At 43.8% G+C, this 27,119-nt stretch overlaps 1 protein-coding gene across 4 annotated transcripts in view; it reads right to left on the reverse strand.

Moving 5' to 3' along the window:
* The window catches only part of GRHL1 (grainyhead like transcription factor 1), a 50,148-nt gene extending 23,306 nt beyond the window's left edge, over positions 1 to 26,842 (reverse strand). The window contains exons 1-8 of one of the 4 annotated variants that reach the window (XM_044771938.2): positions 26,657 to 26,842; positions 23,061 to 23,247; positions 20,541 to 20,611; positions 18,212 to 18,602; positions 16,886 to 16,962; positions 15,308 to 15,464; positions 15,008 to 15,119; positions 13,950 to 14,044 (exon numbers count right to left, since the gene is read on the reverse strand). In XM_044771938.2, the coding sequence (XP_044627873.1) occupies positions 13,950 to 14,044; positions 15,008 to 15,119; positions 15,308 to 15,464; positions 16,886 to 16,962; positions 18,212 to 18,602; positions 20,541 to 20,611; positions 23,061 to 23,247; positions 26,657 to 26,676 (1,110 nt within the window). In that variant the 5' untranslated portion in view covers positions 26,677 to 26,842. The remainder of the gene's footprint in view (positions 1 to 13,949; positions 14,045 to 15,007; positions 15,120 to 15,307; positions 15,465 to 16,885; positions 16,963 to 18,211; positions 18,603 to 20,540; positions 20,612 to 23,060; positions 23,248 to 26,656) is intronic. The other 3 variants (XM_044771937.2, XM_070512626.1, XM_070512627.1) reach the window with 3 other exon arrangements.
* Between the last annotated feature and the right edge of the window lie 277 nt (positions 26,843 to 27,119).

The following is a 27,119-nucleotide window of genomic DNA, read 5'->3' on the forward strand; positions in this document are numbered from 1 at the left end:
CAATAAAGCTTTACTTCATACATGAACAGGCAGCTGGCCGGCCGGCCCGAGGGCTGCAGTTGACTCGCCCTGATCTGAGCTATTCTCTAAACCGCCGGGACAGTAATTCATCCCTACGTCATCACAGCTGGTACACGAGGAGGGAGCATTATCTCCCTTTTGGAATTCACTATTTCCATGTTCCACATCACTGACTTCCTGAGAAGACACCCAGTGCGGACTTCTCGCCAATGTGTCATTCACCCATGGAACCACGCTCTGGATCAACACAACCCACACTCACAGTGTGGACCACGGTAAGTCTTGAGGGAGAAGCTCAGCATGTAGGAATCTTTGTTTAGGAGTGTGACAATCTTAATCAGCAGCGCCCAGAACAGGCGCGAGGGCAGGCGCAGAACACGAGGCAGGCCTTGCCTCTGGGTCCTGGGGCAGCAACAAGACCGGCGTGTGCTGGTCCTCAGGACGTTGACACTTTGGATTGGTTCTACCTAATGGGTAACCCCCCAAACCAGCAGGACCATAGGCCAAGTCACCCAAAGGTGGATAAAACAAACGTTCAGACCATTTTCACCATGCGGAGAAATATTTTCTTCAATGTGAGTGCAGAAAAACTCCAATATCTCCTACACAGGGTGGGAAAGACGTAAAAAGTAAGACGGATTATTGCACATCTAACTCCTCTTCTGTAAAATACATGCGTGTGCACGCGTGTGCCAGTGCGCACACACTTAAAAAGACTTATTTCTGAAGTCTGAGAGTAGGCTGAATGAGACATGACCTTTCTTCTCTAGAATGATGTAAAGATCTTTAAGAACTCAAACGATGACCTTTTTTCTATTTCCATACTTCCCTGCACTGATTTTGAGGAGAAGTTTGATTTTATCCAAATAACAGGAACATAAGTCTCAAAAGATGAGCAACTCATGTTCCCACCCAAAATCACTAGTAAAGAAAAAACTAACCACAAAAATAAACTGCTAAACAGGTCGAAGATGCTCTGCAAGATTCCTTTTTAAGTTTCCAGCCCATTTTTCTAAGACAGTTCCTCATTCTTGGCTGAGGATTCATGCACTTAGAACTTTTCAAAAGACGTAATTTTGTTTTCAAACCTCAGCTTGAAAATGAGACGAAAACAACAAAATAAAGTAATTTACACTATCAAAGGATTAACTTGCATAGATTTTTTTTTTTTATTCTAAATGCTTACAAGAACAGAACAAACAAGAAATCAGATCTTGAACTAATTTATAGTGATTTTTCCAGGAAGCATCACGGCAGCCACACAATGCTGCTCACACAGCTGGCTGCTTTCTCCACCGCTGCTCCTCAAAGGGGAAAAGAAGAGGAGAAAGACCAAGGAAGCAGAAGGCTCAGAACACAGGTCGCCATCAGAGGTTCACTTCCCAGCCGGCAAAGTGACAGCAACTGAGAACAGACGGTACAGACCCCCAGCCCACCTGCTCTTCCAGGCCTTTAACCACACGCCGAGGCTCCATGTCGGGAAAACCTGCTGACTGTCTCGTCTAAAGAGCAGTCAGACATGCGAGCTCTAACAAGGGCATCTAATTTGTGGGGAGAAATCATAAAAATATTTTTCACCTACCTAATTCACAGAAGGAAAGTGTTAAGAAAGCACCTGGAATTCATCAAAGTTACAAAAATTATAAGTAGTTGAGTCAGAAGCTAAATGAGAAAACTGACTAACTTAAGTACTCGACTATGTTGATATTTTTCATGAACTAACAAAAAGGCTTTTTTTCCTTTTACAAAATTTACCACAGTGACAGTAATACTTACTCGATAACTATTCATGTACAAGAACTTGACGTCCAAATAATATAGTCCTAATTTTTTTCCCACTGAGAGATCTGGGTAGAATTTTGCATGTAATGATGGAAATAATCTCCTTACGACTTTCATAATGCAGTTTTCTCAATGAATGGAATAAAAAAATTTCAAAACGTGAACCTCTAGACCCACTAATGAACAGTATGGACCGCCCTTATGACAGTTTGGATAAAGTTTTCATTTTAATTAGGTTTCTTTAAAGGGATGAAGTTTTCTTTTTAAGGGATGTGATTTTTAAACTAAAACGGAGTAACGAAGTACGTGCCCCTGAGTCAGCGAGGTCACAGGAGCTCAGCACGCGCCGCCGTCTGGGTGACTGAGCGTTGAAGTGCTCAGAGACGCGCGCAGCCCAGCGGCCCCCCGCAGTCTGAGGAAGGAGCCCACTTTCCACTGCGGCTCCCAACTCCCGTTCTAGTTTCACTCCTCCTCTGCAGGAATTTTTATACTTTGGGGATCTTTATTTTCTCTGCCCCTCAATTTTAAAATAACCGTTATTCCATTCTCTACTGACATCTCTCTGATCAGTAAAGACCTAGTACCAACTGATACAACTTCTCGGAGAAGCACTCCCGAATCCACCCAAATAGAATTACAACCCCGTCTGCCACTCGTCAAGTTCTAACAAGTGGCTTTTTCCTCCTCCCCTCCCCCTGCCCCTTTTGGCCAGACGATGAGCATCTACGTCAGCTAGACAGCCCTGTCTCCACTTGTCACCCAGGTCAGGGAAAGGAATAAACGAGCACCGTGGACACGCCACCTCTGACACTGTGTCACTGTCTCACTGCGATTATAAGAACTCTAAGTCCCTTGAGGGCAGGGATTATGCGTTACTCACTTTTTAAGTTGCTTCCAGGATTTAGTACATGTTTTTGTATTTCTCCCAACGGCTATTACTAAATGGTACTGAATTAAACGCTGGTAATGAGCGACAGCAGAACCATGGGTATACAAAAATCTACGTATTACCTCAAATCTTAATTTGACAAGTTTCAAATCCTCACAAAACTTTAAATACACACAACAGCGCCCACCCCAAACAAACAAAAAATAAACAAAAACACTCGACAAAAAATGCTAATATAAATTTACACAAATTAACCCTTCCTTCTTCCAACTTCTGGTAGAGGGTCCTCTGAACATAAAATGGCCACAAATAAGGTAAGGAAATGAGGAGAGACTGCCTCGCTGACACTGGGCAATTGCCTAATCCTAATATATCTAACATATCACTGCAGAACCAGCCACTTGCTCTTCCTCAAAAATCTTCAATAGCTCACCACTATCTATGTAACAAAAACTAAATTCCTTAGCATTCAAGATGCTTTATGTGACGTCAGTCTATTTTTCCAGCCATATTTTCCACCACCTACAGCAGTATTTCTCAAACGTGAATAATATATGTATCCTTTCTAAAAGAGAAAAAAGTTGCTGAACCCCTAAATGCATACCTAGATCCTACTTTGAGAAATACTCCTCTACTCAAATGGATGCAAAATGTTTGACCGCACAGCACCCGAGAACTCACCTGGCCTTGACCTGGCTCAGACCCGACCCCTCAGAACGGACACCGGCACTGAAGCCTCCTGGCAACAACTGGCATCCAGAGCACGCTCACAGTTCTGCCGTCTTATCACTGAACTGAACACACAGGACTAGAAATCCTCAATGACACTCCACCCGAGTATACCTGGTCCAGACCCCCGGGGGCGGCTCCAGCTCCTTCCTGGGGCACGCTCGGGCCTTCAGGGTCTGCTCCCTGCCGCCTCCCCCGACAGCCTGCCTCACGTGTCAGGCTCCAGGACTTTCAGCTCTGCACTCACACACGTCAAGGACACAGGCCCATCTGGACTCTGAATCCGCCAGGTCTTACTATCCTTTTAGGACTCTCTCAGGCGTCACCTCGAGGGACGTCTCTGCTCCTGCTCTAGGAGACTTCTATCCTTTGTGCTTTTCCATCACCATACTTACTACAGGGGCAACCTCCCCCACCAGATTTTGAGTCTCCTGAGAACTGGATATGTCTCACTCCTCTTACATTCCCAGAACACCCTGGCAGTGCCTGGCCAATAAGAAATACATGCTCACTGAATGAACGACCCTAAATCCCTAGACTCGAGCCCAATAAAACTACACGCTGCTCTGACACCTGAGCTACACCGAGCATTCTTACCACGGACCTGACTCTTCGGCCCTCAAAACCCCCTCTGAAATTGGTAGTATCCTGACCCCACGTCCCAGATGAAGAAACCAAGGCTTAGAGGTTATGTAACTTGCTGCCCAAGGTCACAGGTTATTTGTGTTCACGTCTTTCCTGCAAGCAGATTGGAACTCCGAGGTCACCCTGCAGACCCCAGAATACCAAACAGCTTTTTATACATACTGGACATTAAATAAAAACTTGTTGAATGAATACTTAAATTGACTACACACATACATATATATATATACCCCCCTCCATTAATCTGGAAAAGATGATGGTATTTAGGGGCTGACTGACATACACAGAGATTTAAGTCAAGTTCTAGGGCAGAGATAAATCCACACAATGAGCCGTAACGTAGTAATATTCTATTGATCTATTCATTTTTATACTTTAAGACATTATCTATAGTGACCATCTTTCTGTTACAGAAAGTGCAGGGACCTAACAATTTTATATCTGATAATTAAAGACATCATCACTTCACTCGTAGCTCCACGTCACGTGGACAGGTGTGAGACGTCTACAACTTCCTGAGATTCAAGCGTGCGGGAGCCAAGCCCAGCTGCTGTCTCCTGCACCACACGATGCCTGGCCTCGAACGTCAAAGACTCTGTAGACTAAACTGTTCCAGCTGCCTCTTTTCCACTTAAATTCTCAACAGCTACTCTGCACAGGAAAAAATAAGGAAAAAGAAAAAAGGTCCAATTGAACAGCCTTTGCGAAACTATGCTGCAGGTCCAACCTTTCAAAGAATCGCATCCAGTGCTCTCTTCCACAGTGCCTTCTCTGGGTCCCTTCTTCCCTGGAAATCTGAGGAGCATTTTTTAACCTCACGTATGACCTGTATCATTGCATAGAGAGTGAAATCTCTTTCGAAGACAGGCTTTATGCTTGAATCATTTTTTCATTCCTTCAAAGTACATAGAGAAGGACAATGAATAATTCGATGAGTGAATGAACGTACAGCTAACAAAGTCTTTGCAACATGACTTCTTAAGCCAATTCTTTCACATAGTTAGAAGAGATTAATTATTGTTCACAGAATTTCCTGGAAGGATGTTAGATATGAGTTAAACTGGTCAATAATGACAGGAAAAAAACTCTTCTAGGGAGTATGGTGTTTTGCTCTTGCTAATCAGATTACACAGAGCAGACTTTGGGAAAGTATCAGCATACAGAGCTGAGAGCAGGCCCGATTACGTGTGTCACTACTATATATTGTCATTTGTGTATTATGATTCACAATTAGATAGCTCGAGTTCTAACTGCCTGGTAAACATAAGCAAGGAAAGAGAAAAGATCTGTTAGGAGGAAGAAAAAAAAAGAAAAGTGCTTAATGCTTCAGAAAGTTGGTAAGTGAAAAATATTTTACATTCCAGCAATGCACTTATCCTTGTCGTGTACCCTACAAACATTTACCTTCAACACGAGCATCATATGGTTCAGAGTCTGGCTTCTCAATACCTTTTAACTTAAGAGAGAGAGTGTCCAGTTGTGGCTGAGGCTCAGCCTCGGAAGGTACAGACCGTAAAAGGCACACAGTAAATAGATGACAAAGACCAAGCCAGGAGCCACGTCTCCTGCTCCAGAGTCAATGTTCTCGAAACCACACCGCTGCAAGGAAGCTCAGAAAGCTGAAGGAGCACCTGATGGAAAGATGTTTCCGTGAAGCAGAACAGAGAAAAGAGTGACCTCCGACGGCTGAAGCAGAAGGTTGTTTTTTTTGATCATGACACATGAAATTAAAGGTCCTTATATTCGACATCAAATAGGGAGTCTGTGCTAAGTTCCTATCTGACTTCATGTAAGTCACAAGATTTAGCTGATGACACGGCCCCATGAGAGACAGCCGCAGCCATCTTACATCCAGCCAGCTGCCCCCGGGAGCCTTTCTCATTGTAACCTATTCTAGTACTAAAACCCAACTTAGTCAAACACAGATATAATATCTATAATTTCATTCCTAGAATGTAACTGACCTACTAAATTGAAAGTAGAAACCCTAGAACAAATTTTAATTTAACTCTCTTCCATATCAGTCAAAAAGGTCACTCTAAAACTTTTCTAAGTAGCTCTTTTAGTTAGAAACCTCCTGACAAATGAAATTAGAATGTGAGGTCAATAAAGTAGTTTATTCTCACCTCAAATCCAACAGCACTAATTCAAGAGAATAAAAGCACCATTTTTCCAATATGTTTATATCAAGTTATAAATGTCAGTGGAAGCAAATGGAGTGGGAAAGAGTTTAAACTAAGAAATTAAGGTCCAATTCTTGGCTAAAGTCTAATTAGACAGGAACGTTCACTGAACATTGTATAGCGGACACTTAATCCTAATCAAAATTCCTTCCCCCAACCAAAGAAAAGAACCCCAAGCCAGACCAACCGTGATTCTCTGAGTTCTGTATCAGCCATGCAGTTCTCCCAATTAATTAAGCCCAAGAAGGGATCAGAGACTGAGTCATAGACTCAGAAGCGGAATCCAGTCCCACTGCCGACCCGTCAGATAGTCCTGGGAAAGGCACACTTGCCCGCCCTCTGAAGATGCGAGGGGATTAAAAAACCCCTCCACGGAATGATACCAGCAGGAACTAAATGCCTTCAAATGTGTAACTAGTACTTGTGTTATTCCTCAGACTATCAGATGGCCATCAAGAAAAAAGAGAAAGAACTGGAAGGCTGGGGAAGGGAGGAGGGGGATGTGGGAAGAGCAGAGCACTGACCTGAAATCTTCTCATGTCTGCGTGGGGCGTTTCCCTGGAGGAAAAACAAGGACCTAGTCATCGCCCGTACTCTTGCCACAGGGCTGCCTGCCCACAGCGCCCACACGGCAGCTGTAGTTTCTGCACAGGCCACAGAGAGCCAGGGAAAACGTCACCAACACAAAGACGGAGAGAGAGACATTCTGGAGGCACCTGCATACTATCTTCCCTCTGTCATATCCTATAAGCAGGACCTGGTGAACTTAAGGCCACATGGCAGATACAGCGGTTTGGCACCTGTTGTCTCAAATAAGTAGAATATTTGTTCTGAAATATGCAGAACTGGATGCAGGTGTGACACAAGGCAAACACAGACCACATTCCAGCAGGTCTGGGTACAGAATAGGACAGGTACGCACAAGGGTCGTGAGGGGAGAGTTGGTGGGCAAGCTAACTTCCAATCCAAATTTCTAATTAGAAGATATTTTCCGCCTTAAAAAAAGCTAAAGAAAAAGTCCCTAAATGAGTAATTAATGTAGAGGATTTGCTTATATTTAATAAAGGATTTGGAGTCTTGCATAAAGAAGATCTAATGTAAAAAGAAAATGGAACTCCAAGGCCTTGAAGTCTCTATTCCCGGTCAATTCAGTTACTACTACTAATGTCAGGTCAGGGTCAAAGCTCTCTGAGTGAGCTCACAAGGAGCAAAACTGGCTGAAATGACAGATTTAGAAAACCACTTTAGGTGGAATTTCCAGGAAGGACCTACGAGAAGGAGGGTTAAGGTGACAAGTTGTCAGAAGAGAAAGTTCTACAGAGACGCTTATTGTTCCCTGACAGGGCAGGTGGAGGGAGGGGACAATCTGACCCCAAAAGAAGAACGGAAAACGAATTCAAGCGACAGCTCAAATGGTGGCTAAACAGACACGGTGCTTCAAACCCGTTCCACAAGACACAGGTTCCACCACCAGACCGGAGCTTTCTTCAGCTGCCAAGTGTCTCCCTGCCCGATGAGAAAGATGGTGCACTTGGCCCTGCCCCTCGGGCATGCGCTCCGATAAATGCGCGCTATTGTTCCCTGCGGCCTGAAGTCCCACCGGGATTCAGTGCGTTCCATTCGGCATCTGGACGGAACTCCTGCCCAGACACTACAGGACACTCCGTGAAAGGCTTCCAGGCCAAAGGCCAACAAACTGCGCTATAAAACAGCAGAGGACGGCGTGCCAAGGAGAAACCTCCCCCACAGTCAGCCCGAGGACGGTTTCTTCAAAGCAAACTTTCCAGTCGCCGAGGAAAGACCTTATTCCGTATCAGCTGATTAAAGGCATTCTCCACAAATTTCCAACCAAGAAAAATTTCTCGTCGTTTCCAATTCTGATCAAACTATAACTCTAAAGACTATTCATTCCCTATAAAGGAATGTGACTGCCCTTCTGGCACCCCAAAAATTTATTTTTTATTTTGATAAATATGCATTTTTAAACTGCATAAAAGGAAACCCCTGGAGCCAAATGAACGTGAATTCAGAAGCCTGCAGAGCTACCGAGAGCTTCCCTTGGGTTCTAAGGACAGACACTAGCAGAATCCAGTGCCGTCGAGGGAGCCTGCCTCTGTCCGGGCTGGAAAAGTCTCCCGTCCTTTGTTTTAAAAGCAACAATGCTTCCTGGCTGCTTTTTGCTATTTAGGCCAGGGAGTATACACTTTTCTTTTAAATCTCCTGCCTACCTTTAATTGCAATTGCAAGTAAGAGATCTGACTCACTTCTCTCCCTCCTCCCTCCCATTCACACTGGAAATTTAAAGTTGTGAAACGAACCAAACCTGCCCCAGCTTACTGTGACCCAAGGTGGCAACACCTTACTTTAAAGGAGCACTTGAGTGATGCCTCACGAGATCGGAATCCCTATAAATGAAGCCATACGCTCAGTCCAAACAAATTAGAAATTACTCTCACAATGAATTCCAAATATTATGCTTAGACAAAACAATCAACTGTTATTAAACTCATAAACCTGCATCCCACAAGCACACACAAAACGTCTTAGGTTCCAGTTACCAGAACAGGTTACACCCCTCGGGCAGGACGAGCTCCACGGGCCTCAATAATCCCTCACCAGGAACTCCATGCATTTTTGCTGAGACAAGGAGACAAGAGGGAAAGATACCGATGCTCCATCCAAACACAGGCCCCGTGGTAGAGCACCTCGGCTCTGGCTGGCCTCCACATTCTATTTAATCCTCTTTATTTTTGTAACATGAGCCTCTCCATGACACATAAAACACTTGGCTCGGAAGGACAAGCCTTCAGAATGCCTTAAAGTTCCCTCTTAGAGCTGAGAGATTATAATTAAAAGTAAAAGCACCAAGAGCTCCCACTGACAGGACTTTTCCTCTAGGGAATGAGATGCTCTGATTTTGTCCTGTCTGACAGCACCTTTCCCTTCTCCACAGGCCAAGGCACCACACTGCAGGAAGAAATGTAAGAGAATTGAACCACGAAGAGAAAAAAGGTGTGTTGAAATTGGCTCTGTCACCCGTGGAGATAAGATCATGCCATCAAGGAAAAGATGCCGTTCCATCTGTCTTCGAGAAATCCGATCACAGACTGAAACACAGTGCTTCCTTCTCAAGGTCTGGTGGAGACAGAAAAAGCAGGCAGGTTCCAAGCGGCACCACAGGAGAAACGCCCACACCTGCAGGCTGTTTTAAGCCATGGATGGACAACACAGTAAAATAAAATGAGACTCCACATCTAACTTCTCTGACACTGCTTACTCCAGCAGGACTTGGTGCATGTCTGACGGGAAGGCCTTTGCTGTTAATATTTAAAAAATGAAATGTGTGAATGGTAGCTGACTCCCGTCCACCTTCTAGTATAAGGATTTAGAAGTCACTACTGGAAAAAACATGTTAGATATTTTGTATCCCTGGGGTTCCTTACATCTTTAAAAGGTCTGCTTAGCACTCCTGGAGGTCACAGCTCTCAGAGCCAATCAAAGACATCTTGAGCTTTGCTCTGCACTGTAGCCGTTTTCCTACTTGCCACACTGCCTGACTAGCAACAATCAAATACGTTGCTACACCATCGACAGATGCCCCTTCCTATCGGTGTTCCCCGGCCGTACAGGGCTCCCCGGAGTTTGCCAGCCCAGTTTTCATTCCGTTCCAATACAGCTGTTTTTACTTTACAATGTCCACTCCTCTGTAGTTAACATCACTTATCCAACAATCAACAGAAATGACTTCCGGTAGCAAAAGTGTTCTTCCACAGGAGTTCAGACTAGTGAGTCCAGAATGCTACTCTAGTGGAAGAATTCTGACACTTTAAAATATTCTCCCCTGTCAAGAACACTTCGTATCCATTTCAAGGTCTAGATTCCTGTCCATCAAGTGGCCCCACTTTGATGACCAACAAGCAAACACATACTCATCTGAGGACTAAGTACTTTTTCATGGTACTGAGCAGGTAGCACTGCCTTGTTAAGGGTGAACACAGGGGGGCACCTGAGCACACTGCCTAGCACAGAACAAGCATTCAAAGAAGTTAATTCTCTCTCCTTAACTTCTTTTTCCTCTATTTATTTTAGATCTTCAGACTTTGAGAGGCCCTTACTTCATATCACTAAACAAATCTTAATGTTGTTGTAAACTCTTAGATTTACAATTAAAGCAAGAAATTAAACCCTAGGCCAAGATGTGCAGCCTATCCAGAATAACTCAGTTTTGGAAATACTGAAACTGAAGTAGAAGAGAGAACCCCAATTTATAAATTATTTGTGTCTCCAAAGTTCATTTGTAAAGTGGTATAAACACCCTTTTCCCTAGAAATCATGATGTTATATTTAGGATCTCAGGCTATCCCACAAAAGCCTATTTAACCCACCATATACCTGAACGATAATACTAGCGTTTTCGCCTGGATCCAGCACAGCGCCTTGGACATCAGCAGGCACTCAGATGCCTGCTGGATAAAGTGAGGAATTCCTGCAGCAGTGGGAAAGGTGCGCAGCTGGCGCTGCATCAAATCTTTATAGAGTCCAAGTCTGTGTTTCTCTTCCTCCCCCCTCCCCACTCCTTTGCTAGTCCTCTCTTCCCTAAGTGACCAGGGCCCTCACATCGTACATATTCTAAAGTCAGCACCTCACAAGAGCGCCAGCTTTTAATGTTTCAAAGGTAACTGTTCCTTCTCCCTGCCAAAGTTATCTCAAGCAGCTGATCTCAGCTGTACATCAGGAGGGAAGAAATCTGATTACATTATTTCACAATGAGATGTGAACATCTGTAAACATTTCACAATGAATTCTGCACTTTAACTTGTCCAGAGATTTCCGACTCTAAAAGATGCCTGACTGCCCAAACAAACCTACTTTTGTGTGGAGTAAAGAGAAATGAATGAAATGGGTCTACACAGCAGAGAGGAACACTGCTTGGGGGAGTGTTTCTAAGATATTTCTGCTTTCAAAGCAACTTCCTTCTCCCCTGACACTTTGAAATTAGTGCTTTTTCACAAGTTCCCTAACTTCTTCAACTTCCCATTGTCAAGCAGGTGTATGACACTGCTGATGAACAGAGTGTGCACGGGGACCGTGTAAGATGAGTCTGGATTGGACAGGGATTTTCCCAACTTCAAACATAAGCCAAGGCATTCAAGATTCAACCCGGTATGTCCTGAAAACATAGCCACCTCCCAAGCCAGCAGCAGAAGCTACAGGGAAGATTCAGATGGTGACACAGGCCAGAATTCTGGTCTTACTCACCCTGGCATGGCCAACAGGGCATATTAGATATCTCAAAAAACAAAAGTGTCAGGGGGGAGAAGGGAATACCACATATCTCCAATAAACCCTTTTGTTTGTGGGGGAGAACGAACCAGAATTAAGAATCAACAAATGTATCCTAAATTAGAACAAGAAAGCGGGCAAAGAAGGTAAATACTTTTGGAAAAAGAAGTAAAAAAAAAAATCTACACAGGATTCTGCATGCACATTTGTTCACTCCAGCTGCCCCGGGGCATCAATTACTTTAAGTGTAAAAACAGAAAACATCGACTTGGGCAGGGAAAACAAAATATCTAGATACTTAATTCCAACACAGGCTTGAAGTTGATGCCTGATATCAGCTTCAAAAGGGAGCAGCCTCACTAAGAAATGGCACAACCCCACCTAGTAGCAGATGAAGGCTTAGAAACCAAGTCCACGCTGGGGGTCTGGAAGGGGAAATGAAACTGCATTTACCTACATCAATTAACAATGCTGTTAAGGCTACTTGGGACACGCCTCCAACAATATTTCTCCTTAATATAAAATGCTGAAGGCCTTCAGAATACAACTAGTCATTATCCCTACTGTCATCTTGGCTTTCATTAATCCCACCCTAAAGAGTGACACATCAAACAAACAAAGCACCCAGCCCATATGCAGGGCCTTTCCACCCAGATCTCCACGCACTCTGACAAGCTCTTATTAATCCCGCCGACACGCCAACAGAGAAGAGAACTGGCCACTGCAGCCTTTCTCTTTTCCTAGGGGAATAAAGAGGGAAAATTGAGCTAGTGAACTACGGGGCTGACCAAAGGCCACAGGTAAGCCAGGAAAGTGAACTCAGGACTCATGCTCCCAATCACCTCCTCCACAAGTTCCCAATTAGTCCCTAATGGCAAATAGGAAGCATTTCTCAAGTTTGCTTTAAGAACAGAAGCACCTGGAGGGCACAGGGCCAGCTCTTCTTATAGGCTGCTGTTAGCAGCTAGCACACAGAGTCGTACTATCATATTTAATTTCAAAATAACTGTAACGACAATTATATAAACGAAAAGTAAACATTTCCTCCTAGTAGCTCCTCTGTAGTGAATTCCTTGTTTAATCAAGCACCAAACTCTGGACTAAGCAGCCTCAGGACATTTGCATAGGATCCAGGTGGTCGGCAGGACAACCAGAATGCAACTACACTAACTGAAGCTTCCCAATAGACTGGTGGACCCTGTTTACTGCACCCCGCAGTCTTACAGACACACTTGTGCCTTAGACATGACGACCTCGAAAGGAAAGGAAAGCAATTATGATACAAACTCAACATGGTTCTCAAGAATCCAGTCATGATTTTTAAAAGCAATCCTATGCAGTAAAAAATGAAATTGTGCAATACTTAGCGCCTAATGCAGTCTTTTTCCATAATTGCTAAATTCTGTTGAATAAATAAAAAAGAGAGGTTGAAAAGGCCAGAAAAGTGATGATCATTTTGTACCTGGTCCTTGAGAGAGAAAAGTATTCCTAACATTACAACAAACACGAAAGATCCATCTCATTTTAACACCTGTCCAAAAATTAATGTTTCTATTGTGTTCCCTGAACTTCCATTTTTAAACTAATCCAAAGAAAAAAAAATACCAGAACTCTAGTAATTTGGTAAAGAGAAGGATTATCCTAAAAGGGAAGAATGCTGTGGGAAGGGCATATGACTCAAGAGTATGCTTCATTTTTCCTAAAAGGTACTGAAAGCTCCAATGAGGACCACCCAAGTGACCATCCGAATGGCAGGCAGCTCTTCACAGTGAAAGCCCAGAGAGAAGCACCTTAAACGAGCTGTGTTTACAAGGTAACGACAGGAAGCTGAGGGTAACTTGTCCTTAAGGGCCTTTCTGCAGGAACTCCCATGGCTCCATAGGCATTGTTTCAACATCCTTCCAACACGCCTGCCGGAGGGAGGAGACAGGACTAACTCCACTTCGCAAAGGAGGAAATGAAGCCCAGTGAAAGGAGCGCGGCTCGAGGGCAGACAGCGAGCAGGGCAGGCTCCCACCCGCAGCGGCCGGCCGCCCCGCTGGCTCTCCTGCGCTGTGCAGGTGCAACTGCGTCAACCGAAACTGCCTTTCTGGAGGAAGGAGAGGGTGCTAAGGGGAGGAGGACAGTTTTGTAACATCTGGGAAGAAGCTGTACTTTCAGAAAATGTGAAAGAATGAAAAGAGAGCAAGTAAAGAATCCAGCTGGCTCTGATAAACAGGAAGAAGCTGGGAGGTAAGAGCCACTTCTCCCGAAGCCCTGTCCCATTTTCACGCACTTCATGACTTATGGCTACAACCTATCTGCTTAGCCCAGTTGATACCCCTTATTCCTTAACAAACATCAGTCGTCAAATCAAGTGCCTCCCACTTCTCCTCAAATCGCTGAGAATTCAGGAGTCCCTGAACTTCATCACCTACCTTTGCTTCGTCATTGATGTCCCAGGTGAAGGAAATGGCATTATAAGCAATCTCCTCAATGTTGCTGATGGTGTTGAAGCTTTCTTTATAGTCAGCTATATGAGCGATGAAAAAACAAAAAGAAATTAGTGATTTCTGGTTCCAACATGCGATTACAGCAGTTCAAAGTAAGATTCAGATTTTCATATTATCACCTCTGGAGAAGTTAAATTAACATTTTGTTGGGTTGAAAGAAGTTCAAAAAATGAAGAAAAAGAATTTTTGTAATGGAGGCAAGCTTGCGTATATTTAATTTTATCCCCTTATGTCAAAATTAAGGTATTTAGGTCTGAAAAGTTTAAATAACTGTCCCAAGGTCACAAAAGTCGTCCCAAGAGCCAAGATTAGAACTCAGTTCTTTTAATTCTTCTAAAACGAGAAGGTGAACATTACAAAAGGCAAAGAAAAGAAGTAACACTAAGATTAAGAGCCATCTTGTGATAGAGCTAATGGTTTTACACGAAAATTATATGCACAGCAAGATCTGCAGTTTTCATAAAGCTCCTTCAGTAAATACGGATTTGCACAGGTCTCCTGCTACACTGCCGGCGATGACTCTCGGGGTCTACGCACAGAGGAGCCTAGCAATGCAGTTCAGCACGTAACGGGGGAAGACTGCTAGGCAGCTGCCTGACAGCAGTATTTTCTTTCACTCATTGATTTGTCTTTTTCCTCCACCTTATTATCATCTCCAAATAATCAGAAGCTCTTAAAGAAGACATTACACCTCAAAAAATTTGCAGACCAAAAAGCAAGGCAGTCTCATGAGAGCTGGCCATACAGCTTCTGGCCCCAGTGTCATACGGAAAGCCACTGCATGGGGCACATGTCCTTATGAAGGAAGTAATGTTAAGAGCACTGATTCCAGGAGGCCAAGGACAGTGTGGGGAACAGATCAGTAGCTGGCATAAAAATTCAAATGCTTTCGGCAGGAAGCTCATCACTGCCAAAAATAGCTGGATTTAGACAACTGCACGCTCGCACCTCTGGGAATAAAAGCGGGCTTCAGAGCTGCTTACCTATGTCAATGCATCTTTGTTTAGCTGTGTGCTGCCGGGAATGCCAGTATTTCCAGTGCCTCAACTGGTCTTCTCTGCTTTTGTCTTCAGCAAAAACCACCATGATCACACTCTACGAAAGAGAAGCCATCACAACGTAAACACACTAAAGGGTGAGTATCTTCTGGAAAACTTATTTAGGTGTCAGATTTTACAGTCAAGCCCTAAAACTGCAATTTCAGATCTTCGTTTAGCTCTGCTTCAGACCTGGAAATAGTAAGCTCTGACCAGCTTTCCCAGAGAAAAGCGAGCAGAACTTACTCGAACTTTGCTGATGGGGTGGTGGATCCCCTCGCTGCTGCTCACTTCCTTCAGGGTTACGGGGTAGAACTGGCCTTTGTTCAGGTAGGTCATAGTGTTGTCTCCTGGCTTCTGTCGGAGCGATTTGGACGCTTCTAGGGTGTATTCAAAGTTGTTCCTAAAGAACAAAAAGTCACAGATCTCTAATCCACCCTCTTGGAAGCTTCCTACATGCTTTAGCTCAATCCTGAAATGCTTCAGAGTGGATGGATGCAAATAGCAGACATCCAACTGACCATGTCATATTATAAGTAGGATTTACTACTTTTCCCATGATAAACATCATCTTAACCCAGAAATTCTCAAATCTCTCAGATGTGGGACTACCAAATGCCTACTAGAAAGTCTGTAAGTAATGCTAACATTAGAAGCTCGGAAGCTAGGATATTAAAGATACTAATGAGTGAAAAGGACTCTGGAAGGAAATCTCACAAGACCTGCTGCCAATCTGATATTTCCCCAGCAAAGGGTGCAAACACGTGGCTGGCAGTGCTCTGATTAAATTCAATTGGGTATGCACAGCACCTTTGTGTTGGTTTTGCTTGTAATTTAAATGTCTTTAGGTGGGCACTTCACAATTCTCTACATTCCCTACTACTTTAGGGAACCACACATATAGCCCCCTAAAGTTGCTTCATAACCTTCCTACGCCAGGGGTCAGCAAATTACACCTATCTTTGTAAGTAAAGTTTTATTGGTACACAGCCACGCCCTCAGTTTACGTGTGACCCATGGCTGCTTTCGTGCTGCCGGGCAGAGCTGGGTAGTTGCAACAGAGGCTGTGTGGCTCAAAAGCCTGAAATATTTACTATCTGTTCCTTTACAGAAAACGTTTGCCAACCTCCATGCTAGATCCTAAAGGCATTTGAGTTTGTGACTTCTGCACCTTGAGACAGGTCTTTAAGGGAAGTCTCAATTCCCATAAAGTCCTAGACTTTTAAATAAAACTTTATCTCAAAATATAGCACAATAGAAAATGCATAGAACAAAATTACAAAATGAAATTTTAGACTCTTTTAAAAAAATCTGAAGCTGTTTATATATGTTCATATCTAACTTGGAAAATATTCATATTCCCAGGGTGAGGAACAATTTTGTGAAGTTTAAAAGAAGAGGGTGCCAGGTCAGAAAAAACTGACCATTTATTTTATCATTAGTGAAGCTAATTAGAACATAAAAGCCTTTATCCACCTGATGTTACTCCTAAATCCTCACAGAATCATACACTTTTGGAGACAGAAGGGCCCTCAGAGACCTGATTTAATGCCCTGGCCTCTTCTTTAGAGTCCGTGCTACCACCGTCGCAGAAGGAAACCAAAGGCAAGAAGCACCAACACCGAGAATCAAGGAGACAGGAAACACAGCTCAGAGTTCAAAACTGAGTGCAGTGAAGCCACTGTCCTCTGGCGAAGCATTTTTACCAGTCACTGTGGTCAGACACAGGTGAGAGCCCACGAAAGCCACCTCTGATGTTTCAACATCGTTAACAAAAAAGAAACGTCATAAAAGCTAAGAATCAAATTAAAAGACAACTATTACCCAGAAACACTGTCAAAAACATAGTCCTCTGAATTCATGCCAGGCATCCGCAGACTGAGATCCGAGGGGAAGAAAACCTGAAACATCAACGTAATAAGCCACAACTATTTAACTGGTTATCAGGTTACTAAAGACCAACGTCTGCTACAGCATAAAAGTACGTGGCTTACAGCAACCCACTACTCTTTCAATATTTATTTTAAAATAAGCATTTAAACTCTATGAAAACCTTAAAAAAGGAAAAGAAAATTAAAATTAAAAAAAATCCATTTTAGGGGCCGGCTCCGTGGCCGAGTGGTTAAGTTTGCGTGCTCTGTTGAGGCAGCCCAGGGTTCGGACATGGCACCGCTCATCAGGCCACGTTGAGGCGGCGTCCCACATCCCACAACCAGAAGGACCAGCAACTAAGATATACAACTGTGTACAGGGGGGTTTGGGGAGATAAAGCAGGAAAAAAAAAAAAAAAAGATTGCCAACAGTTGTTAGCCCAGGTGCCAATCCTTAAAAAAAAATCCATTTTATATGCCACTCAATTAAATTAAGACAATCTATGTAGGTACTCCCACAAAGTACTTCCTTATTCCCTTTTCCCATCTTTCCCACACAGCCCACTCCTGTTCAAACTCCAGAATCTGTAACCAAAATCTTAAGACTTTCAGGAGCCAGTCCTCTCAGTGTACCACGTGACGACACAGCGTCAAGTCCACATCGCGGCTGGAGGCACAGAGACAGGTGCTCCTTTCCCCCAGGAGTCATTAACCACAGTTTCAAACATCTTCAGTCCCTAACTTTTACCTGAGTGACGTGTTCATCACCACAAAACTCTCAGAAGTATTGGGAGTTAATGTGTAAACTTCGCAGAATGCATCTGTCTTCAAGATCCTACCTGCCTCCCTGACAATACTACCAACCAAGAAACACCAAGCGCACACATGATAAATCATTTTATATTAAGATCAGTTGCAAGGAGTTTGTTTTGGTCTAGGACAAAAGCCAAACACAGACTATGTGGATATATCCGTTGTCGACAGAAGATTACGTACGGGGTTCTCTTTCTCCAGCAAATCACTTAGCTGAAATCATAATTGTTAACTCAGCTGCTGGTAAGATTAGCCATGTGCCCTTGATAATAATTTCTGGTTTTATAGGTTTAGTTTACAAATTATACCTATGGGCCTTTTCTCTTTAAAAAAAAAAAAAAAAAACTCTTGTTCCTAATCCATTCATTTCAGGCTGAGTTTCAAGCTTACATAACAAGGAAGAGGTGGAACCCAATACTTATACAAACACACAGCCGTCCTAGGAAGATGCTTTCATTTCCTGTACCTCCTGAACGCCTTCCTTGAAGGTCTCTGAGAAGGTAGAGTCTGGAGTCCGCCTTTGAGCATTTGGGGGTTGAGCACCGGAGCTGAACTGGTCAGTACTAAGGTTCCGGTCGAAAACCACCACCCGCTCAGTGGGCTCAGGATGATAGACTGCCGGGGGCATGCCCACAGCAAAGCTGTGGGGCTGGCTTTCTGTCTTGATGGAGTGGGTGGGCATCGTTGCTATGGAGACCGTGACTGTTGTATCAGGGGCTGTGAGATGGCCTCTCTTGTCAATGCCCAGTTGGTTGCCATGGGGAAGCACGATGTTAAACGGCACATTTTTCAGTACTTGCACTCTGTTTTCTCCCACAGAAAGGAGGGACTGCTCAGTCACATTTGGTATGCTGTTTCTTTAAGAAAAGAAAACAAAACTGTGTTTTCAAACTCAATGCCAATACAGTTCTTTGACAATTTTTATTTCGCTAATAGCACTGGCTGTTGAGTTCTGTGCAACAATAACAACATACCTGGTAGAAACCAAATAAACAGAAAATGGCATGACAACAATTACTAGAGAAAGAAGAAAAGATTTCATAGTTCTAGGTCAAGTAAAATCCCAAAGTATTAAGTACAATTTCATTTGAAATATGGAGAACTCAGAACTCTCCTCTACGATGCTTTATTTTCAATAATCCTCATAAAGTTACCGTATCTTACTAGGATCCTGAAGCTACAGCAGGATTAGCTGGTGCAGTGCAGGATGGCGGTTGAAACACAGATTCCAGAGCCAGCCTGCCTTGGCTCAAAGTCTGTGCAACCTTCCACAGCTTACTTCGTCTCCTGGTAACTACATGCTCTCCTATGAAACAGGGAGAACAATGGTCCTATCCTCACGAGGCTGTGATGAGGACGAAATGAGCTGCTACACTGAAATGTGTTTAACAATGCCTGGTACACGAGGGTTCAAGAAGGATGGGCTATTAACTCTTGGCCCCACTTTCCCTAGTACTTAGGCTTATCTGTCTTTCTTTTTCACTAAAAGAAAACCTATGACTACAATATGCCAGGAGATATATTTGCATAAAATTACTTTTGGTTTAATAAATATCTTGGGCAATATAAGATGATTTCTAGTCTAGGGTAAAATTAATGAATTTTCAAAGCCCCTCAAATCATATAGGCAGGTAACCTTTAAAGAAAAAAGCAATTTGGCAATTTTGTACATTTCAAGATCAATAAAATGTTCAAACCTTGACCCATAAATTCACTCCCAGGAATTTATCCTAAAGAAAGAGAAAAAGGAAAAAGCTATCTAGAAAGTTGTTCATTAAGGCTTTGTAATAGAAAAAATTAGATACAGCCTTAATGTTAAGCATAGCTAGGTTTTGCTTTAAAATTCTCCAGCAACAATAAATAAAATAAAAAATTAATTAATTTAAAAGTCAGAGAGGAGGGAAGAGTAGATCAAACGGGAGGAATTACGCTGGTAACTGTTGAAGCTGGTAACGATACCTGTGGGCTCACATTATTGCTCTACTTTTGTTATGTGTAAAAAGACCCATATTAAGAAGTAAAAAATAAAAGCCACAAACTCTTCTCCAAAGGGTAATTATAAAGACTAAAACAGCAACATGGAAAATACTTATGAAACATACTAAGTAGAAGAAAACACACCACCGAATCCTATCCATGAAAACAACCACAACCACATAAAACATTCATGCACACCCAATGGAAAACTAAAAAATCGTCAGGATAGCAAGATTCTGAGTGATCTTTCTTTAAAAATGTTTTATTACTAATAGAACACAAGGCAATTTAAAAGGTATATTTAAAATTTTTTTTCATGGCTATAAAGTCAAGCCTTAACTTAATTTTCTAAAAGTTTTAACCTAAAATATTTCAAAAATAACTTCACAGGAGTTTGGAATACAGGTGAAAATACTTTATTAAGTTTTACTGAAGCGGCTATTCAAGATCATTGGTACTTAATTTTTTCACTGGACCCCCACCATTGCCTTAAGCCACATTCTTCCTAAGAGAACCTCAAAGACAAATGAGCAAGTGCTTCACTTACATTATGACTAAAACATCCCTTTGGAGGAGGAGAAAGTTAATGCTTTTGTTTTCTAGAAAACGCAACTGTGTCTAAAGAAACTGGTAACTTAGAGCAACAGAATCATAATATTAAGAGGCAAACCAGTAAAGAAATCTGAATTGCGATATTAAGAGTCCAACTTACCTATCTCTCCCACTAATGCTTGTGCATTGAAACAAACTCTGGTTTTATTTCACAGAAATGTGGCATCTTTCAAGGGTGCTGCTTTGTGCTGTACATTAAACATTACCTTTTGCTGTGGTCCGGCTCTGGGTGCTCAACATCCGGCTTTGCAGCTGACGACCTTCTCTCTCTTGGAACCTTAGATATTGACACAGAGGACAAGGATTCGTTCTTAGTGAAGCAGAGATACAGCCTTTTACCATTCAGTCAGTTCAACCATTCATGGATCTACTGACTGCCAACCAAACACCAGGTCTGCGGGTACACGGTGAATAAGACAGCGTCTGCCCTCAAGAGCTTACCATCTGGGCACCAGGGTCATACGTAAAAAACAACAATTATTTAGCTGCTAAATAAACCCAGGGCATACAAATCTACTTTGTCATTGAGTTTGGGTTTCATCTTTTAAAAGAAACACCTCTGGCCTGGTTTTACCCATGGATTACATAACATAAGGGAGACGAAGCTGCTGAAAACACAACCGGGCTCTTTAAACTGTCTCACTGCTCTTCTCTGACACCCTTCCCTTCAGATCAAAGGCAGAACCAGAAGGATCAGCCACGTTAAACGTTCTCTTCCAAGATCCAAATGCTGGCTTCAAATGATAACTTCTTAGATACTCTGGGATTCACACTGTCCATTACACAAAGGACAAATCTAACTGTTTGTTCTATCCCTTTTTTGACTCTGCTCTTCTTTGCAAAGGAGGTGACAGCAGGCAAACATTACTGGCTGTGCTGTAGACATCAACCCAGCTGAGACTCATTCCCAACAGGAACTCCCAAATCGCTAAGATGTTTGAAACTGGTTTTCATTGTGGACGTAGGAATTCTATTCCTACATTCTTATTTTGCCCTTGAAGACAAAGTAAATTATTGTTTCATGTATTAACAATGTGCTTTTAAAGCTTTACAAAAGTGATTATGTAAAAATGACTGAAATAAGTCAGTTCATTTAAAAAAAAAAATAAGCCCGCACCTATCACCAGTAGCCTGAGCTGCAGAACCACTAAGACTGTCACCGTTAAAGGACTGACACGAGGACCATCTCCGCCCAGGACGTCAAATACTTCCTAGGAGACACATACACACACACACACACAATCACTGCAGCGAGTGTCAGGACATCAGTACATCTTTCTGGCACTAAATTTGTTAGTTTTCTCCCATTCTCAAAAGTTTCAGTTAAAAATATGTAACTTCAAACTTCTTAATTACTTAGGAACTTATAGTTTCTACAATGATGGAGTCAATAAAAAACCAAAACCATAAGAAGAACAGATCTAAGTTCCACTTCAAAGGAACCCTTCATGGTACACTTGCCAGGCAAGGGTTCCTTCAAGCATCATTAGTTTCTATACAAGTTTCTGTTCATCTTCAAAGAAAAAAACTTACCTCAGTCCCGCCAACACAACAAGCTGGACACATGGTCTCATAACAGAAAATAATTAAATCTCTTGTTTAGGTCTCACCCTAATTTTGATAATCAAATTATCTTCTTTGCTTTCTTCCCTCTGCATTTCTTGTATTCAGGAAAGAATACAGTGCCAGTGTAACAAAAGGCCGGCACTTGGTGAATACAGGTGAAAGTATTCAGGAGTTAACAATCTTGTTAAGTTTTCTATGGGTTTGGAAGTTTTAAAAACAAAAAGACAGCAAAAGAAAACTGTCATATAGAGCCATCCCCATATATCTGCCATTGGTCAGGAAAAAGAATGCCAAAGTGAGTCGAGCGAGCAAAGCGCACCCCCGGAGACAGCGTAGCGGCTGAAGAGGGGAACCCTGGACCACCCAGACCAGGCCTGAGATCCCGCCACACACACACTACCGTGTGACCTGAGAACTTTATTTTTCTCATCTGCAAAACTGGGATAACGCCACATATTTTGCAGGGTTTCTAAAGGGATCAGAAACAACACACACGCTGGTATCATGCCTAGCATAACACAGGTAATCAGCAAGTGGGAGCCAGTATTAGCAGGACAATGCTGATGACGCAGATCACTGGTCATCTCCAGATGTGAACACCGTGTAAAACCCCACGCAGAGAGACTATACTTAATTAAGACTAATCCAAAAGTCTAGAAACTAGGCAACAAAATATATCCTGATCTTAGAACTACGAAGTCCAAGACTTGAAAATACGAGGGTTTTTTTTCATGAATCCTACAATCAAATCAAAGGCTCTGTACTATCCTTTAGAGAAAAGGAAATCACTCTGACCGCACAGGAGTAAAAGCTGGAACCCAGGCAAACGAACACTGTCCACTCCTGATGGCACTAAGAACCACCTTTGGGAAACGTTCAGTCTCGGTCAGACACATGGACCGTCTGCTTTTATGGAGCTTCACCTTTCAGATAGAGCCAGAACAGCTGGCTACTTCACACGTTTTAAAAACAACCCTTTGATTCTATGATTGTAGATTTTCAGCTTTGAAGCACAGTCAGTCAAAGTACTCATTAAACTATTTACAGTCCCTACAGAAGCAACTTGCATGACATTCTACCAGCAAATTACTGTTTTATATGCTGCTGAATCCAGTGCATTTCGGCCTGCTGTTAAGGGCTTTAAAGAGCAGGAAGCCTACCTTGTAGTAGTCATAGAGCAAGCCCAGGGCAGCGGCGCTGTCTTCATCCCCGTTGATGCTCATCATGGCTTTGGTGGCAGCAGTGAGAGGGTTCTCCAGGAAGGACTTCCAGGCCTCATCCTCACTAGTATAGGAGCGCCGCTGGGGGTACAGGGCTTCATTCTGAAGAACCAACACTGGCCTTTTGCTTCAGAGAAGTTAAAAACACATATATAAAATCATACTTTTCTACTGCAAGGCATCATAAGCCAATGTTTAAAGAACCAAACAACCAATTCTTTGATGTTACAATAAAATATTCCATTGTTTCATCAGTGACCCTAGTACAGTAAATTCAGACAAGCCCAGAAGACAACCCTCTTAAACGCAGCGCAATGGGTCACCCAGTAAGATAAAAGGTATTTAGGCAGCCGGGGAAGCTGCAGTTAACCTACACGTGGAACCCAGGGTACACTATTTGGCAAAAAGAAAGAAAAAAAGCACCACTCCAACAAAATGCCAGGCTATTCAAACACTTTACATAAACAAACACAAGGACAAAGTAAGCCAAAACAGAACATTCATTCTCTTCAGACATACAGTCATGTGCCACACAGAGACATTTCAGTCAGACTGCACACACGACAGCGGTCCCATAAGATTAGTACCCTACAGCCTAGCTGTGTAGTAGGCTATACCATCTAGGTGTGTGTAAGCACACTCTCTGATGTTCACATAATGATGAAATCGCCTAACGATGCATTTCTCAGAACGTATCCCGGTCGTTAAGTGACGCATGACTGTGTGCAATCCGCACTGTGCCTCTTAGAGAGCATATACGGTTCGCTCATCATGCTGCTACACGTTATTCCCCTCTTTCTCCTGCTGAGGCCATGCCTTAAAAACCTTCCTACCTACAAACAAGGGGGAGAGGAGGAGAAGGTGGACAGAAAAACGGATACTTCGTTTGATCCTTGGGGGTATACGAGAAAGAATATTCTACTGATTACCAGCCGACTGAGCATGGAATGTGGCCAAAGGGGATTGTAAGTCAATAAGGAGGCATAATTTTCTGGCATGGGAGTTAACCGTTTATCTTAGAGATAAAGACTTAGAATCTACAACAATAAATGAAGCCACTGAACAAAAAGATTTTTAAGAAAATAGGTGGGGAAATCTGTTTTTAAAAATCTTTACTAGTTTTCCACACTAGGCAAGAACTGTTTCATTTTAACACTGTAGTCTGGTGGGAAAAATCCAAAAACTCAACGGAGATCTTAGTAAAGTCTCACAGAACATTCAATTTAAAAGATTAAAGCAAACACTACTGATTCCAAAAACTTGAAATGTAAACAGTCTCAACAACCGTTCAGTTGGGATTATTTAATAAGTCAATAAAGAGAAACTCCAACTCCAGCAAAATGATGTAGGTTTTTTTTAAGGAGAAAAAATTTAAATGTTCAGAACTACTCTGAATTACTACTAACAAGTACATTTAACGATCAGTTCTCATTGCAACACACCAATGAAATATGTAAATGGCCTAAAGGTGACCTACCTACTCTAAAAGTGAATGCAGAAAGACTGATTATCTTTTCAAGTAATCAACAAAGGTTAGGGTTTGGCAGTTACCCAGGCCTTTTAAAAACAGATACAGATTTAGAAAAAGGAGAACATCTTTGAAAAAGGGTGGGTTTGGGGGCAGGGGGAGCCCAACAACTTACCTTATCTTTACTCAAAACTGTCTTATTTCAAAGCCAATATTTTTCACTCATGTTCTAGGCATAATGTCCTAGGAGCTTACACTTGGTAGGAAAAGAAGCCTTAAGGTGGTGCACTCTTTTAACACAAAACAAACTCAATAGGTTGTTCAAAGCAGACAGTTTGTTTAAAAATGAAGACTGTTTATACAAATCTCAAATTTAAAAAAAATAAGGAAACATAGCAAGGGGCATTCTCTGCACCATCAAGAGCAGAGAATAACAGCCAGAGAACCAGTGGTACCTTGGCGTGATTAATGGTGTACTGCCAAGCTATTATTAATAGTGTAATAGCTGCTTCCAGAAGATTATGACAGCACTTGGCTCATTCAATTCCCGTAATGCTAGTTTTTCAGCTTCCCTTCTGCTCCCACCCCCATCCTAAATTTGTATACGCAACAGAAAGTAAATAAAATATTTTTTGCAAATGCTTTCTGAAGGTGTCTTACATTTCCAAAGGGCGCCTAAGGCCAAAATTGTAGCTTTGGAAATTTGCCTTATCTAAACTCTAAGTCAAGAAATAAACACGAAACCAGCTGCCTTTCTGGAGTCTACTTCCTCATATGACAGTCAAGCTGTTGTTAGTCCCCAAAGGTTCATCACTGGCTGCGCTGAGTCTTAACCCTTCATCAAGGATCTCTCGGTGACTTTTGAAATACATTTCAAGCGATAACTGCATATTCTACACCACAAGATAATTCCACGTAAGATATGCCAGACATAATATCTAACATTCTCATCCAGAAAAAGAGCACTTAAACAAAATGATCCTTAGCAGATAATCATAAAACTGGGGGGGAGGGGCATTCGCCCTGGATTTACTGATCTGAAATATACTGATTGGTTTAGTGCGATTTACTTATTTTTTTAATAAATTTTTTTATTTTGGAACAATTTTATATTTACAGAAAAGGTGCAAAGAAAACACAGAAATATCCCTCGCCCGGTGTCCCCTAAAGTTTACATTGCCAAAATATTTCTTTAATCGCAAACTCCAAAAAGCATAGTTGGTACAGTACTTTCTAAGTTTATCACCCTGATTTCCAAGTTTCAACCTCTTCATATTTTCTGAGCATTTTAATTACAGTAATCTGTAATTACCATCAATGATGCAAGTGGCAAAATAACTCCTACAACAATTTTCTCACTCACACAGCCAACCAGAGAAAAGAAAATGCCAGGACACGAGAGCACGTCAACTTTTCCCTAAATTTCTTTCGGAAGTCCCAGCAGGCCGGCCGAATGACACGGTTGTGCGACAAGAGATTACCTGGAGAAGTCTACCTTTTCAGACGCAGAGCGCGTCCCAAAGAGCTCCATCGGCCCCACAGAGCACAAGCGACCCGGGAGGGGGGCACCGGGGTGCCCGCGCGTCGGAGCGCGGCTCTCGAGGCGGGGCGGCCCGAAACCGCCTCCGCGCACCCGGGCCGCCGAGATCGCGCGCCCGTGCGATGGTCCCCCGTCCAGGATGCTCAGGCCAGGAGAGGGGAGGACTCCTCTCCGGAGTCCAGTTCCCAAGATAAGGGCCTCCCCAGGGGGCTTCGGTGGAACAAAGGCGGGGGGGAGTGCTGGACCGCAAAGGCCGCAGCGGAGTCGCAAGTGGACGGCGGGGCGCGCGGACCCCGCACGCCCGGCCTCGGACCCGCGCCCCCGGCCGCCCTTGCCTGGCTTGGCCTCGGGCCCCCATCTCCGGCCGCCTGGCCTCGCACCGCGCCCCTCCACCTGCCCGGCCTCGCACTCCCGTGTGCCGGTCCGCCCGCCCTCGCCTCGCCCGGCCTCGCAGCAGGTGCGGCCGGCCCGGCGGGCAGCGGCGGCCCGGGCCGCACGGCCGGACTCTCGCGCCGGCGCCGCACTCACTTGTCGTACTCCTGTGTCATCGCGCTCGCTCGCCGCTGCCGGGCCGCAGAACTGGACTTTCGGGTTGGGACAGTACACCCGATCCGGGGGGAGGAGGCGGCGGCAGCGGGTCCGGAGCGGCGGCCCCGACGGGTTGGGTTCGCTTTTCTCGCTCTGAGCCGGCTCGGCGCGGGCTGCGCGCACTGGGCACCCGGCCTCGGCCGCCCATTGGCTGGCGGCCCGCCGGTCCGGGGAGGGGCCTCGGGGCCAGGAGGCCGGCGGCGCCCCCTGATTGGCTGTCGCACGGGTGCCGGGGCGGGGCCGACGGGGCCGAGCGGCGCGGGCGGGGGTCCGCCGCTCCGCGTGGCCGCGCTCCGCGTGGCCGCGTCCGAGTGGCGCGCACGGCGCCCTGCCCAGACTGCCGTGGCCGCGCGGCTCCCGGCGCGCACCTGCCGCCCCTGCGCGGGCCTCCGCGCGCCCACCC

This window comes from Equus asinus, chromosome 6, assembly GCF_041296235.1.
Source record: "Equus asinus isolate D_3611 breed Donkey chromosome 6, EquAss-T2T_v2, whole genome shotgun sequence".
NCBI classification, from domain to species: domain Eukaryota; kingdom Metazoa; phylum Chordata; class Mammalia; order Perissodactyla; family Equidae; genus Equus; species Equus asinus.